We start from the raw sequence: 16,510 nt of genomic DNA, 5'->3' as shown, positions 1-16,510 counted from the left end.
AATATGCGCTTGAGTTGGATCATCACCCGCTTTTTCCCACGCGTCACACAATGCATGTGGCGTGAACTACCCATTGCCTCCTGTTCGCCTTCTCTTTCCTCAATCTTGGCGTGTCATCCACTACCAAACCTCATAATTCACCCTTCAGTGTTTGATGTGTCTGCTGCAGCTGGTGGCGCAGGTGTCTCCGGAGGCTGAGGATGAGGCACGCCACCGAGACCAGGAGGTGTCGGGGCTTGCTGAGGGATAGGTAATGTCATAGGTCCCTTGGGAGCGATGATTCGCCCAGGGAGACTCTCACCGCGAATCACCTTCTCCACTTCGGCCTTGTCCAAGGTCTCGTACTTAACAAGAGCCTTGGCTAACAAGTCGAGTTCGTTTCGCTTGTCTGTCAACAGTTTTCGTACATCCTCATACGACTTTCGTATTGTCCTCTGAACCTCGCCTTCAATTGCTGCCTTTGTCTCGGAACTGAGGTTCTCGTATCTTCGGCCATATTCAACAGGTCCCAGAACACTAGACATGCCGAAGAGCGTCACCATCATGAAGCTCAGGTCGGTGGCCCTCTCAAGATCCTAAATGACATTAGTATGTGATTATGATAGCTTCTCCTTCAAAACTTACCGATGAAACACCAGATGTCACCCTGTCGTCACCGTATCGCAACTCTTCAGCCATCTTTCCTCCAAGTGCGACGCGGATATTTGACATATACTCAGCAGCTGTGTAAGAATACTTGTCCATCTGGGGAAGCTGGGCGGTGTGGCCCAGCGAGGGACCCTTGGGGAGGATTGTGACCTTGTACAGAGTGTTTGAGCTCTCCTTGTCAAAAAGCTGAACAAGCGCATGGCCAGCCTCGTGATAAGCAGTCATTTCCTTCTCCTTCTCGGTGACAACCATTGACTTGCGTTCGGAACCCATGGTGACTCGGTCGTATGCCCATTCCATATCTTGCTTCCGAACAACACTGGCCTTGGCTCGGCTGGCTCGGAGAGCGGCGACGTTCAACATGTTCTCAAGCTCGGCACCAGATTGGCCGGGGCATCGAGCAGCAATAGCTTCGAGGTCAACATCAGGGCCAACCTTGATCTTTTTGGCGTGGTGCTTAAGAATGGCAATACGACCGCGAACATCGGGCAGTTCAACATTAACATGGCGGTCGAATCGTCCAGGTCGGGTAAGGGCCTTGTCGAGCATTTTGGGCAAGTTGGTGGCTCCAATGATGATAATCTTGCTGTCCTGATCGAAGCCGTCCAGTTCGGTAAGCAGCTGGTTCAATGTCTGTTTGGCATGTGCTTGGTCTCGTGGGTTTCGCTTGCCTCCAATGGCATCAAGTTCGTCGATGAAAACAATGGCAGGGGACTTGCTCTTAGCGGCGGTGAAGAGCTCACGGACTCGCTTGGCACCAACGCCAACAAAGATCTCGTCAAACTCGCTACCAGACATATAGAAGAAGGGAACACCGGCTTCACCGGCAACGGCTCGAGCAAGAAGCGTCTTACCAGTACCGGGAGGACCAACCAGGAGGACACCCTTGGGCAGTTTAGCACCAAGATCACTGAACTTTTCGGGATTCTTAAGAAACTCGACGACTTCCTGGAGTTCCTCTTTGGCTTCGTCACAGCCGTGAACATCGCTGAACCGAGTATTCTGCTTCTCAGCCTTGACCTCAGAATCTGCCTTGCTGCTGGGTCCACCGCGACGGAAAGTACTGAACGCCTCGATAGCAATAGTAACAAGTGCGAAGCAGAGATAGGTGGTCACAATGAAAATTGCCAAGAACTTGAACCAGCGGAAGATAGTAGATCGAGTTGACTCCTGAACGATAACGTGGATGGGCTCACCCTTGTGGCCAATGGGGTTGCCAGCATTGGCGGATCCAGCCACAGCAGCGTTGGCAATGCCTTGCTCATAAGTTGGCCATTGAGTTCGAGCAAAGTTTCCGTTCACAGCACCTTGCGCATTCGCAGCTTGGTTAGCGTTAACACCAAGCATTGCGAGGGCTCGCTGGTAAGCATCGTTGGTTGCAGCGTTGGAGGCAAAGCGTCCAGATTGATATCGTTCCACAAGAATAGCAGGCATGTTGGCGCGGAGAAGGAGTTGGTAAAAAGCATTCTGCGCATTCGCATTACCGGGATTTCGGTTGGCGGATTCCTCCAGTGTTGCCAGCTGGTTACGGGAGATGCCATTGGAGCTACCGAATGCTCTGCGCTGAACAGAAAATGCACCGAGAGTTGAGATACCACGAGGAGATGAGAGGATACCAGAAGAAGATCGCGAAAACGAGCGCAGGAAAGATGACTGGGTCGATACGCGGGGCTGAAATTGAGGATGTCGCAAAACGGGGTTGGCCGCTCGGAGGCCAACGCGGCCCATAGTGGAAAGAGTTGTCTGAGCAGTCATCGGTGTCATGGGAGAAAATCGCGAACGAGAGAGGGAACCAAAGTCAACTTGTTGAAGGAATTCGGGGATTCGGAGTTCGGTCACCTGTAACACAGATTAGTTTGATGGTTGAAAATGTCAAATAGTTGCGACATACTCGTTGAGCTTCCGCCACCTTTGTCTGTTCCAAGCCGTTCTTCGAAGGAACCGATCGACTGGGCGTGACTGAACTCATATGCCTCCAGGGAGCCATGGCGATATTCGTAATCGAAGGCCATAACTCCGTAGTTGTCGCTGCCATGTTCTGGAGCCTCGTTAGTTACTGTCGGCGATAGCTCTCCCCTAAACTCCGCAACAACATACCGGCAACATCATGGCATTAAAAGCCATGCTGGGGGATTATATGCACCAGAAGTGCTTTCGGGATGATGATTTTCGTACTGATGCTCAGAGAAGGGCTGATAGCAAAAGTGTTTCGATGACGTGCAAGTAGGCAGATGGTCTGCGCCTCCACCACGTCTAACGGTTTCTCGGGAGGGAACCGTTTGTCGTGCGTCGAGATTGCTTCGTGATAAGTCTACTCAGAGAGACGAATGTATTGTCTACCGGGATGCACTCATAGTGAATCGCGCGCAGCCATCATCAGTATGTAATCGATGGGGAGTTCGGTTCGCTTGCCACTCTGGTCCGCTATTCGGCATCACACGATGGGCCCTTTCCTATTTGAGAGGATGCTGAGTCATCTTCACTCGGCCATCAGATCTTCCGTCTCCCGATCACGGTCAAGTTACAAGCTCTTATCATTGGTTGTGAATAGGTGCCGTCTAAATAAGTGGGAGTTGTGATGCTGGAACTGTGACTTTCCAAAACAGTTTGTGAAGAGGACTTTGGTTGTTGCGACCATTAAAAGTCTAATGTCGGTGTTGGGGGATAGATCTGGCAGGCTAGGGTACCTAAGTAAGACATTTTGAGACCTCAATTCTAGGTGACAAAAATACTATATGAGGTTTAGAACCGACCTGGATGAAGCTTTGACTAAGGTACCTTATGGTAGGCACCCAGTTAATCTAGATACCTTATCAAAGATCTCAAGTCCATCTTTCTCACCAAGGATAGGGCAGTTTCTAGGTTTCTTAGATCTGATGGATGAATATCTATGTGGGTATATTAGATGTAAATAAGGAGTTTCGTTTGCTTCTCCATTTCTGTCATGCGTGGGTATACTCATTTTCTCCCATGTCCCCTATCGCCTCCTAAATGTCCCAGTACAAACCCTCTCGTCCTCTTCAATGTTCATAAAACCCTGTTTTGCCTTCTTAAAATGCCATCCCCAATGATCTTTCCCCCTGCTAATTATCTGCCTAATCCAACGACACATTTCTCTCATAGGGTATAGGTGCTGTTTGATGCTGAAAAAAAGAAAGTGAATGCCAACAAGAGTAGTAAAAAGGCTCAAAAGCATAGTGCCATTAAAAGAATCCAAGCTATCAAGGCTAGATGATATAGAGTGCTGTAAGCAACCATCCAATATCATGTATACTAAGCTGGAACGATGGCTGCAAAAGGCAAATTGCTCCCCGAATTCCAGTTAAGGCAAGAAGCAAGACGAAACGCCCAATGACATGCTTTTCAAATCGCGAATGACATCTTTCATGCGTTCTAGAGAAATGCTCGTAGATGCTGTAGAACAGCATGTTTCCTCCAATAACGTCCCGATGGGTATATCCTCTTCAAGAATAATAATTAAGTTCATGAAACGGAGATCGTTGTGTGGTCCAGCCTTGGTATGATCGTGATGGTACAAGTGATTATCGTAAACGGAAAGGGTAATATCTTGACATGTTGAGTATGGCGTTCGTAAAACATAGCGTGATTCAAGCACTCATTCATCACATGCTCGCCAGTCTGCTGCTGGGTAGTTGCAATGAATGATCTTCAAACTCAATCTTTGGCCCATAAATATCATAAACTGCAGTTCCGTATGCAGGTAGCTGTCCGATGGTTGGAACTTCGATCGGCGGGTCGTAGTGTGGCCACTGCTCTTGCTGTGGGTGGGCCGACGGTGGAGCGTAGTGTCCGGCCGTCGAGGGAATATGCCGCGCTTGGGATACCACTGGCTGCTGAGGCTGAGCCATATGATGTTGAATAGATTGCTGGTATTGGATCATTGCTGGCTGAGATTCGGCTGTTGTGTATGCTGGCTGGCTTCCAGGCTGGTGTGCGTAAAAGCCCTCAGGAATCATAGGGCTGGGGACTGAAGTAGCAGAAAAGGTGCTTGGGCTGCTTTGAATAGACGTCGCAATACCGGGTGCTGAATATGGAAGTTCCATGGGAGGTCGTTCCACTTGCTGTGATAGCTGGTAATGAGGCGGTACACTGCTTGTCATGGTAGCAACACCTGGGTTTCCTGCCTCAGTGACATAGTAAGCCTGGCGTGGCATGGTTGCTGCTCGATGGACTAGCTGAACGTGTGTGTGTTGTTCAGGCACGGGAGTACCATGGTACTCGTGAGGGACACTGGCGGGAATCCCTTGCCGGTTGCCGTAATGTTGGGGCATGTGGTGACCATGGACTTGGGATTCAAAATCAGCGTAAGAGGAGGCACGATGCAAAGGCCCGCTTGGGGCACCTTGGTTCATGGGAACCATCTCATGAGGTGACCAAGTCATCGAGGAGTGCTGAGGGGTGGAGGGAGACTCGTCATCGTCAGAGTCCGAAGAGCAGTCGTCGATGTCGTTGGGGTTCATCCCTTGCTGGTGTGACCTCCGTTGGTGCTTGACCATGGTCGTTTTGCGGCAAAAGCTGAGGTCCGAGTTAGTACGTAATGGGTTCAATGGATCTGTGGCGACCTACCTCTTGGAACACCCATCGTGAGCGCATTTATACGGGCGCTTTCCAGTGTGGATTCGTCGATGCCGAGCCAGACTTGATGACTGTGTCATCTGTTAGTCCCATTCGAGCCATGGGATTGGTCTACACTTACATCCGAGAAACGTTTACCACAACCGATGTGCTGGCATTGATGAGGCTTCTCTCCTGTGTGTGTCCGAATATGAACAGTCAGAGCGCTCCGTTGGATGAAACTCTTCCCGCAGCCAGGAATAGAGCAAGCGTATGGTCTTTCATTAGTATGTATACGGTAATGCCTCTGTAGATCGGACTTTCGATTAAAGCTCTGCAACAGAAGTTAGTAAAGTCCCATGGCCACAGATCATTTTGGCAACAAACCTTTGTGCACGATTGCCAGTCGCACTGAAAGGGACGAGCAGTGGGCTCGTTCTCAACCAATTCCATAAGTTCCATGATAAGTTTTTAAAACTTGGTTGTGCCTCGAGGCGATGCGTGTGTATTGATGCAGAGATAAGACGAAAATAGTTGTTGGCAAGATGTTAACTTGTCACAGCATAATAATTTCAAACGCTCGGTGGGGAAGAGTTGATCTGATGCAAAAGATGTTGTCTAAATTTGTTGAAGGAACGACAAGTCGACGTTAGCCAAGGCCTTGGATTAGGGTATAAGAGGCGGCGATGAGATCCAATTGTAAATAAATCAGCGATTATAAGATGACGTATAAGTTCTGATCTGACAATCAAGGAGTGTCTATGTTGTTGAAGAGGTGAAGAAGTTGTGCGATTGTCTGTATATAAGAAGGTGACGGTGTAGAGTGGCTGAAGGTGGGATATAAAAAGATGGGTGAAGCTGAGAATCCAGAAGCCAGGTTGTGTGGGAGCTGAGTGCTTAAACGTCGTCTTAGCAGGGCGTGCCGTGTTAATGCAGGCGGTCCAAGTATTGCCTAGTGGATCGGGAAGAGATTTGGCTGGGGCTGGGGGAGAGCTTTACGATGTGGTGGTGGTTTTTGAGGGAAAATACCAGAAACCAAGTAGACGGGCCAGGGGAATATTGAAGCTTATAGTTGATTGGACTCGGAGCGAGCAAGAGTCGATAATATGACTGGCCTCCGAGGTCCGCCTGAGAGAGTTGAGTCGTGAAAACAGGCTACTTGACGTCTAGTTGATGTGATTCGAGTCAGGTAGACAGTCGATAGAGCTCCATTCAAGCCAGGCAATACTGGGGGTTCGGCGACAGATATCAACAACGGTCGTCACTAGGTTCTGGGCCTATGTCCGGTCCCGCTGGGTAAGGGCAGTGGAGATCAGGAGTGCTTGGGAGACGAAGAGAATAGTGTGATGTAGTGCAGTGTAGTGTAAAATAGCCAGGGCCATGCAGATGCTAAATACCAGACTGAATACCCAAACTCAAAAGATGGGCCGTCGCAAATCTGACTCCAGTTGTAGGCGTGCAGCGTGCATGGTATACATACGCCAGGGCTATCAAGGAACCACGCAGGAGATCAGAAAAGTCAAGGGATCCCTGCACTGCAACAGCGGGCTTCAGTGGGTCTCATCCGGCAACGAGAGAACTGGGGGGCACAGATGAGGGATCGAGAGAGGACGGCAGGTGGAGGGTGGATGAGCATGACGAAAGGAAACGGAGGAGGCTGATAAAAAGAGGGAGATGAAGAGACGTATTCAGGGTCAGGGGTCAGGTAAGGCAAGGCAAGAGGCCCAGATAGGGAAGAGGGCTGGCACTAACACCAGAACTGAGACGAGGTATACCTTTCCCAACATTGAGTACAGTAGCATCCATCCGTCGATACGTCTCTGGGCTACCTTGGGTTGTGTCGATGGCGGCGTACAGTAGTTTCCATTGTGGGCTTAGAAGTGCAAATAGCGCCTCTGTACCGTCCTCTAGACATAGTCTCGTCTCTTGTACCGTATAAAAATGGTATTGCATGGTGTAGTCTATGAATGTACCAACTCGAATAATGATCCGAGGTGGTGTAGTGCCGGCCGCCATCTAGTCTCTTAGTGCGCTTGAGTGTTACAAACGCTCTGATCTCATTACTGCACCTCGCTGCACTTCGCCTTGGCTTTGGCAACTTGCCGTTCGGTGTAATTTTGTAGGGGCTATTTCATCGTTCTGCCCCATGTTACAAGACTTTTCCCATGGAGTCATTGGATGTTTTTGATTTGTCTTTATTCCTAAAGCATTAACCAGGCCAGCCAGTCCAGGTTAGGGCACATTGGAGGGGAGGGACATTTTGGTACACAGGACGTTGAACCAGTCTACGGCGGCGGATGGGGACGGGGACAGGGGGGGCAGAAGCCGACAAGTCTAAACCAGTTGATGGCGTCGAATTTGGGGCGTCAAGGCAAGGGATGGCAGATCCCTCTAAATGCACCGCTGTCTATTGCTCTGCGGAGGTGGAAGTGGGAGCGGTCACTGGCTGGAAGGCTGAATAACGACTGATTGACTGGCTACACATACAGTACAGTATGCATGAATCAACGCTAGTAGAATTGTTCGTCGGGAATGGGATCAGGATTTAGTGAAAACGGACGACGCATATCCAGGTTGACGGTTATTGAGCCAGCTGCTTGGAATCTGTGGCGGAGAAAGAGGGGACCGGACCGCCTCCAAGGACGGGCGGACAACCAGATACTTGGTTACAGATCGAAAAGAGGGAACCCAAAGTTGATGCCTCCGTCTTCAGCACCACAGACTCCGGTTAGAGCCGAAGGGTGCTTAACCTGTAACATTGGCTCGTCCTGCTATTGCGTTTGAGGTCCGAGATGAGGCATTGGCCAGAGGAAGAGTGCGGGCGTGTTGTAGAGGGACAGTGGTAGAGAGAAAAAGAGAGGGTCATCGTGGGCACATGAGATGAGATCCAGAGTGGAGACCACCGAGGTCCATTATTTGCTGAGACTGAGACGGCCCAGGCTCTTGGCTTGGCTTGGGAAAGCGCCGCGGCCGGGGTCGGGCAGGCTCAGGCTCAGCCCGCAGGGCCCCTCCCTCCCTACTCTTTAGTGGGTATTTCCACGATAAATGAAGCTAGATCAAAGTGCGATAGTGGATCCTTGCGGTTTTCTTTTCTAGAGACAAGACAGGACGGACGGGATGGACCAGCCTGACAAGTTCACCGGAGCATTGGAGATTGAGTAGAAAATGAACAGTGGATAACAGGTAGTGGATCCATCCACTGTAAAGGTCGATCACAGACGGGTTCTTGGCTGGATTTCATAACTTTGAAATGCTTGTCTAGCGTCTAACGTTACTCTCTGCTTCTGCTTCTGCTCTGGTTCTAACCTCTGCCACTGAAGACAGAACTGGGTAATCGAGTAAGCCACTTACTTGATGGTATAGAACCTAGCAGCCTACATTCATCACACGCCAAGTCATTATATGTAACTTCAAGCCTCACTTGGTGCCTTATCGCAACCAAAGACCTTGAAAGTCGGTACATCCATGTCCATCAGTATGAGGACAGGGGCTCTTATGCAGGCAGTTGCAATGATCAGCCACTGCTAAGAAGCAAGCAGGGGTCTGCTTGACCAGACATTCCCCCGCCAAAGACATTTGCCAGTAACTCTCACTCTCCAGAGTCGATGTAAATCAATTACATCAGAAAAGAGAGGATCGTCGGAGAGCAGGTGATCATCACTATCTCTTATATCCAGTCAGTATTCCCATGCACCATGACTCGACAAATCCTTCTGACAGGTGTCGTCGGCGATTAAATAAACTTGCCTCTGACGGCACTTGGGACGTTGGACGAACCAAACGGCGGGGAACCAGTAATGTTGGCAATATGCGAACACCAGCACCAGCACTTCACCAACGTGGGCCTAAGGGTTCGTGCCGGTCCTGGGCGCTCGTGTCACACCTCGTTTCGTTCACCAACATCCAATTCTGGCCTAACGATGTCCGAGCAGATGCCCGAACAGGTAACGGCGTTCAGACCCGGAGATACAGATTAACCTTTTTACAAGTGCTTAGAGGCTCATGATACGGAGTGAAGCAATTTCCATCTGCAAAAGGCCGCAGAACAAGCCATTAACATGAGCATTCCAAGGGTGGACAACATTACATTGATTTGAGGAGGAACCATGACGTGCAAAAGACGTGTCTTCTACCCTGAAATGGACAAAACAGCCAGGCCATAAAACCTATCAAGATCTCTGCTCCACCACCCACAGTAAAAACCCTTGTCGATCCCGGCTGATTGTTCACGCCGTTCCTGACTTGGCTTTTTACACGCAGCGCTACACAAGCAGTGACCTGCCCAACCTTTGTTCATCCTTGTCTCTAAGCCAAAGTCCATAAATCAATCGAGCCTTGCCCACACTCCTGGCTCTGGCTTGAAAGCCACAGAACGGCAGGGGCCTCAACTGGGCTCCCACTATCAAGGTGATCTCCTGTTGCAATACTGCATCCTGCATGCCGGTTACCGCACCCTTGAACACCTCCTCAACGCGGACCAAACCCTACAGCCTCTGTTTATTTCCTGAATTTTACTACCAATGCACAACTCACACACCAACTTTTCTACTACTGAAGCGCGATCTCATCTCATGTCATCTCATCTCCAATCCTCTCGCCCCTTGAAATATTAAAATTGTTTAAGTTTTGTCTTTAGGACCTGGTGGTGTAATGAGATTAAGTGTTTGCGGTTGATAGGTCAGAGTGGGCTACGTTGATGCTGATTTGCCGAATTACTTACTCTGAGACCCCAACGTTTCCAACGCCTCCTCCACATCGCTCAGCCTACAACTGGAGAATGAGATTAATCCCAAGCGTTGATCCCTTTGGACTAAGATTTGACAGAAGTCACCCAGCCCAGCCTATCTCAATTGACACGCAGCAGGGTCTGTGCAACTGACCTGTCTCATCTTCATCCTCAGGGCTGAAGCTGGGTGTTGAGGTGAAGGCATCAATGCAACCCTGCTCTCCTTAGACAAGACCAAGTGATCAACAGCCTCTCAGAACACAACACCATCTCCCCGGAGTATTTGTGTTGAATATGGCTGCTAGCTTTGGGTGTTGATCAGCTGGCGATGCATGCACAGCCCTCTCACCTCCCCTGACGCCAAGTCAGCGGTCTAGGTGTGATAGCTCTACACAAAACCACATTGCAGCGAACCTCAACAGTATAGGCCAGATTATTGAGCATCCCCTGTTTAAGACCATCGAATATTTGGGGTATGGTGTGCCCGCTTTGGGCCAGAAGCATGAACGGTTGATGGAAAAATGACGACTTTGATAACTGAGCGCCACTCCAATAGACGTTAGCTATCCCCGGAGTAGCAGAATCACGAGTCTGAAACAGAAGGCATTGTGTGATTGCTTAACAAAAGCCAGGCATGAGAAGGAGAACAGTAAATAGTGGTAGTGATTTCTTCGGTTCCTCCGTGTAAGCATCCATATCCAGGGTATGCTTGCGATCTCGCAAGCTATGTTTGTTTCTTCCTATGTCTATTCCCCCCAGCAATGGCAGATAATAGCAGGAGTTACTATAGTCCACAATCATAGATAAATACCAGTGCCAGGCTAACAACGTGTTTTTGAGGCTACCTCTACACCTTAGGAGATAAGTAGTGATAGACGCCCTTCAATCCTGGATTAGAGTTTGGAATTGGGGGAAGAGGCTGGCTACGGTTGCATTTATTGACCCCACATGCTTGGCTCATCACCAGTCGGCTTGGTTTGCGGAACGAGAGTTCTTCAGAACCAACACAAGTTCATTCTCCAACCCTTCCAGGGTCAACCCAGAAGACGCAATGCGCTGATCATCTGGACTAGACCGTGAGGCTCGCAGTGTCGTACCCGGGGACCCTGCTCCTGCTCCGCTTTGCACAACTTGTTCATCGGCCGAGTTTGTTTCCGAAAGCAACTTGTGCAAAACGTGCATTGAAACAATTCAGTGAGGGGATCCTTGGCCATCCGCATAACATGCCCGTGAAGATCACTCGACCGGCATCACCCTGCCAGATTTGCGAGCCATGACCCTGAATGGCTCACCTTGCGATGTAGCGATGCTTTCGACTATCGATAGCTGCAGTTGCTTACGGGTACTCCATCTCACCGCTTCCCACGGCCACCTGCACCTGTGCTCTCGATTCTGCAGCACCAGAAAGGCGCTCGTGATGTGATGTCCCGAGCTTTGGGAGATTGGTGCAGACACGCTGCAGGAATTATCAATGCATATCCGCCACGCTAGTTTCAATGATTGAATATGACGTTCGCCAAGGATCTGACAGGCTGAAGACTGGTGGTTCACAACAACACATTGCCAGTGGTGTCGAGTTGAGAACAGGCTCTTGGTTCAAGTATTCGGTGGCGCAATCCGTCTTCAGTTGTGTCCGCCGTCATTCCCTCTGGCGGGCTGCGGCTCAGCTATAATGCGGCTGTATTATTATCGTGAACTAACTGAGGGCGACCTATTGTGGGCGTTCCGGTACGGCTGGTTCGAGAAATGAGCATATGTCTTGTTTTAGCCGTTGCATGTCGTTAGGGATTTCTGATAGGTCTGCCCACTTGCGGATTTATCTTACTAAGTACTGTTCTGGCCAGATCGTTTGAACTAACGCAAAGCACTCAAATATGTCTGTGATGACCTCTATCATGCCGATAAGCGCGAGATCCTCGATGCGCTTTGACAGATGTTAAAACATATCTACAGTGCATGACGCTTTGAATGTAGTCTGTGAGTTGCTGACACAGTGCAGGAAGCATGATGCCAACGATACCATCTTAACAAGCCTCAACTCCGGATGAAATAAAGTATCTCCTCGGGAATTGAGCACTCAACTGTTCCTGTGGCTGCGGCGTATTTGAGGTTGATTGATCTGTGCCAATATACTGACATTCGGGGCAGGTGGGATCGAATGAAGCATGAACAGGCAGGAGCTATCGATCTGGTCTATTGCCAGAACATGATGTTTTAGCCTGAGGCCACGTTACAGGTCAGCAGGTGCTCTTTCAAGCTTCATTGTAGGCAAGACAAGCAGATTCATATTCTTACAAGCCATCGCCAACAGAGGCAAATGGTATCGTCATCCCTTTCTGGCCTCTCTTGGTTCTGAGAGGGCCTCAAAAGCATTGATCTGATAGCCGTGCAGCTAGGTTTCCGCACGACCGGCATGCACAGACTTAAAGGGCAGTGTTTTGTTTTACTTTGATCTTTTTCTAACCACAACTACCGTGCGTTATCGTTACATGTCACCAAGCCCACAGAAATAACATGCAGGGTCGGAACTGAAGCGCTTTTCTGGCTGAGAAGAGCGTTGAGGTACGTCTAGTCTACGTCAATCTCAGCCCTGCAGACTCCAGGCCCTGAGCCATGAACTGACTTGAGACCAGCTCGAAACAACGGTGGATTTCGCATTGGCTGGCCGCCACGTGCCACATGCCTGTCCACGCCAATCGGAAGGAACCGTTGAGAGGAGCCGGCCAGATCGTCAACGAGTCTGAGCTCTCTTTGCATTGACTTGGATGTTTCTATTTCCAAGTGACTGTTGTGAAGGGACAAAAGGATGAGGTACAGCAAACCGCTGGCCTGTCCAAGACCAGGGGCACTGGAATTATCATGAACTCGTCATGGCTTGATAATTTGGCTGCCTAAACGGCTCGCTCTCCTTGGCGGCCCATTAGCTGGAAATTGGCTATTCGAACCTACTCATGTTGAACCTTCATTGTTTTTTTCTTCCTTTTTTGCACCCAATCTCAAATTATCTTGGCGGCCACTCACTAATTCACCGTTCCAGGCGGCAAGAAACAAACACGACCAATGAGGCACGGGCCAATAGTTCCAAAAATTGTCTCTCATCTCCGAGACCAAAACGATGGTATCGTGCACTATCTGCTGGTTCCGGGAACCGCACTTTTAAGCTGTCAGCTGGGGCCAACTGTCCCTGGGCCCTGACTGACACTAATCAGGCACCATCAAAGATGTTTCAGCAACGATCTCGATCCTAATATTTATCCGTTAATTGGGTGCGGAACGACCATGGAATTGGTACCGACATGACTCGGATGCTCCAAGCTGTGATGTTAGTTAGTGGATCTGGATCACGAGATTTGGCCTTTTGAGACTGAAGACTGCAACTCTCAAGACCTTGGTGTCTTCACTTCACCAAAACAGAAAGCACTTCGCTAGCCTGGTCTCAACTAATTCATCTTTACGAGCTGTAGCAGATTGATCAACATGGCCAGGGGCATAGTGACTAGATAATACCTTCAAACGAGTCTTGGATATTGGAAACGGGTTTAGACACGGAACTTCTGCTGCACTCAAATTTCTCAACCCAAGTTCCAAGACTGCACCTTGATTGGCGCCTTTTTACGACTCGTGGAGTCATTCTTGGTTCTCTTAAAGTTGAAAACCAGCCACTAAATCAGGCCTGTGCCTGGAGGCCCCACGAAAGATTACATGCACGGATGCTGCACGCTGAAGTGCAATCTCGCTGCTGTTTACTTCCAACATGCCAGGCTGATGAAGCAATCCTGGCTATTTTATAGAGTCGCATTGCAGAACATGAATATCAGCAATGGACAGGCTTATCTGATGTCTGAATCGTGTCCAGCTTGGCGGGTCGTCGAGTGCAATGGCAGGGATCCAGCTGAACCACTAGCGATCCCAGCCGAACTGACAGGTGGGGCTTACTCTGGGTTTCGGCTCTTGGAACAGGGTCCTGGTTCGGGTGATCTCCAACTTGAAGATCATATCCCCAACTCGAATCAAGTCACGAGTGTGATTTCAGCTCGCAAACTAGGTCCTTTTTGGATGCTGCCCAACAAGGTTGGGACCTGGTTTTGCACCAGGGGCACAAAACTCTGAAGACGGACAAGGGTGTCAACCTCAACCATGTCGGAAATCTTATGTTTGACTACCGGCTTGTAACTGTTGTGTGACTATGCGACGTTACAGCCTCATGACTGAGTAACAACAAGGAATTAGGGTCGTATCAATCGTAAAGTGTTCGACAAGCACCCCGGATTATTGTTAATGTGCAAATCTTTGCCACCATGCTCCACTAACCTCGGATAATGTGTGCGAAATGACGGAGCAACTTTCGTCAGATGTGTATTGATCATTGATGAAGGACAGTAGCGCGATGGTCGTGCGTAACCGGAACAAATACTACGCAACAACTGCCGTTCAACGATTGACGTGAGTGTACTAAAGCCAGTCTCGGCAGTGCATTACACGATGATTTCTTTTAACCCCTACCGTTGAAACATCACACGTGGCTCTCAGGACCGAGAAAAGAAGGGTCCAATCGGCAACATCAAGACACGGTATCCATATCGTTTCATTCCATGCAGGACCGGACTGACCTTATCGTGGATCTATCAGTACGCCGGTCCATCTCAACAGACAGCCTGAGTCATTCAAGCGTTTGATATTACACTAAGCCGCGGCCTTTGGAGCATATTTACACCATTTTGGGCCTAGGATAAGGGAAGAACATGGTCCCCTAAGGTGAAGGGGACCAGGATTGCAGCGTGTTCGACACTGGAACAAACCGAGGCACGGAGCGGACCGTAGCAAAACTGTCACCACCCGACTCGCTGCCGATGGAGCGACCCTCTTGATGAGAACACAATGAGAAAAGAGGACTGACGGATGCATCAAGACCCTGTGATGAAATCTATGTGATGCCGCCGGCATCTGCATGGCGCGGACGTGGGACCAGTTCAAACACCGCGGCCACGGCGGTAAATCATTAACCCCTGGTGCTCATCAACTTTCAAGCAAGAGAATAGGTACTTGTCAATAATTGCATCAACTCTCTATCCATATAATGCTTGCAAATGGGGAGTACTTACCCTGCAATGGCAATGGTATCATATCAAAGGGGAAAGGAAACAGGGATTGCGTTGACATCCATCATATGCCCCAAACAATACGAAGAGGAGTGAAGGCTCAGAAAATTTCCAATCTGGAGTATCCTCGCTCTTAGCGCGGCAATGCACTGTCTGTTCCCTGTCACCCTAAATGGATCTCTATTTTGGCGTGACATGGCAGCTGGGTTGCTGCTGATCGTTTGATTCCGATGAGATGAGCAATCGGCCGAGTCGAGCTCACAGACATTTGCCCCTGACACTTGTGGGGAGCGGAAAACATCAAACAGAGCAGAACATCTAGGTAGAGCTCACGCCCTCTACCCTTGCAAGCAAAACTTGTGCTAGGTGTAGCGAGTCATGAACTCACACCATTTCTTCGAGTCCATAATGCTGATATCCCCACTAAAGCTTCGTTTCTTGGACGATGTGTATACTTCTTCGAGATCTAGGGTGGTTTCAGCGGTTCGCAGCTCCTCAGACCGGAACGTCCAGTGTTCCGTTGTCGATCTGCCAAGTGACTCGAGGTCTTCGACTTCAGAACCACATGTTTGAAACAAGGACGAGCGGAAACAATTGAGTTTGCCAACGGCATCACAGTAGTGTCAATGGTAAACTCAGTTGACGACTGCTTCTGCCGTTCGCTACTGTGGTTGGTTTAAGGCTGACGGACATCCTGCAGGGGACTCAAACATGTACAGATACAGAGAATGATTCAGGTTCAGGATGTCTTTTTACTGGCACGTTGACGGGTACTGTACCAGGAAATATTCTGTCACGTCATCAAATTCCTTGTCAAACTACCCTAGAGAACAATTTGATATCACAGGTGCTTCATGACCAACCGGCACGGATGAGTTAGCACAGACGTGGCCCACGACGGAAAGAAACAGGCATTTTTGGTGGAAAGAGCAGAAGGAAAAGCAAGTTTGCAACATATTCCTTTGGCATAGTCGTGGAGTCCCTTGCAGTGAGGCAGATCAAGATGAGGGGCACAACTCTCACCAGAAGTGGGGCATTCAACTACTAATTTGCACGATGATCAATTGATCGAGAATCTTGCGCCAGGGCTCGACCTGCACCGCACATTGTTGCCTGAACAGGCATTGTTACCAAGTGTCATTTTGAATCCCCACACGATATTGATATAAGCAGGGTTGCGGTTTTGCAGCCCCAAACCCAGCCTCGCTCACCTCAACCTTGGTCTATTCTTGATAATTGATTGGGCTTCAAACTTGGCAGAACGAAGTATGCTCACAGTCTCTCACCGACATGACTCGATAAAACAATTGCGTGCCGTTCTACGAGTCCACAGTAATTGCACCTCCTGGCCATTATTGTTATTCTGACGGGCTCGCTCCTTGTTCCTACCGAAATGTGACATATGACAGAAAGCTAGCTGTCTAGGGGCCCCCGAATCTCAGCAGCTTATCACAAAACGTCA

The 16,510-nt window shown here is 49.5% G+C and overlaps 2 protein-coding genes across 2 annotated transcripts; both read right to left on the bottom strand.

Moving 5' to 3' along the window:
* Window positions 1-137: 137 nt before the first annotated feature.
* On the bottom strand, window positions 138-2,754 carry BKA55DRAFT_589005 (P-loop containing nucleoside triphosphate hydrolase protein; the record flags this gene model as incomplete). Its single annotated transcript, XM_046194867.1, has 4 exons — window positions 138-575; window positions 625-2,487; window positions 2,540-2,686; window positions 2,746-2,754. 4 exons carry the CDS (start codon window positions 2,752-2,754, stop codon window positions 138-140), a joined length of 2,457 nt encoding a protein of 818 aa, XP_046057371.1.
* A 1,339-nt stretch (window positions 2,755-4,093) lies between these two features.
* BKA55DRAFT_55587 (uncharacterized protein) lies at window positions 4,094-6,144 on the bottom strand. The gene is made up of 4 exons (XM_046191664.1): window positions 5,611-6,144; window positions 5,366-5,557; window positions 5,236-5,315; window positions 4,094-5,184 (listed from the first exon to the last, which is right to left on the bottom strand). The coding sequence occupies exons 1-4, from the start codon at window positions 5,683-5,685 to the stop codon at window positions 4,272-4,274; spliced, it is 1,260 nt and encodes a 419-aa protein (XP_046057370.1). The 5' UTR covers window positions 5,686-6,144; the 3' UTR covers window positions 4,094-4,271.
* Between the last annotated feature and the right edge of the window lie 10,366 nt (window positions 6,145-16,510).

Source organism: Fusarium redolens, assembly GCF_020744475.1.
Source record: "Fusarium redolens strain MPI-CAGE-AT-0023 chromosome Unknown BKA55scaffold_1, whole genome shotgun sequence".
NCBI classification, from domain to species: Eukaryota; Fungi; Ascomycota; class Sordariomycetes; order Hypocreales; family Nectriaceae; genus Fusarium; species Fusarium redolens.
Note: the sequence above shows the minus strand (reverse complement) of the source record. Positions and strands in the feature narration are given on the sequence as shown.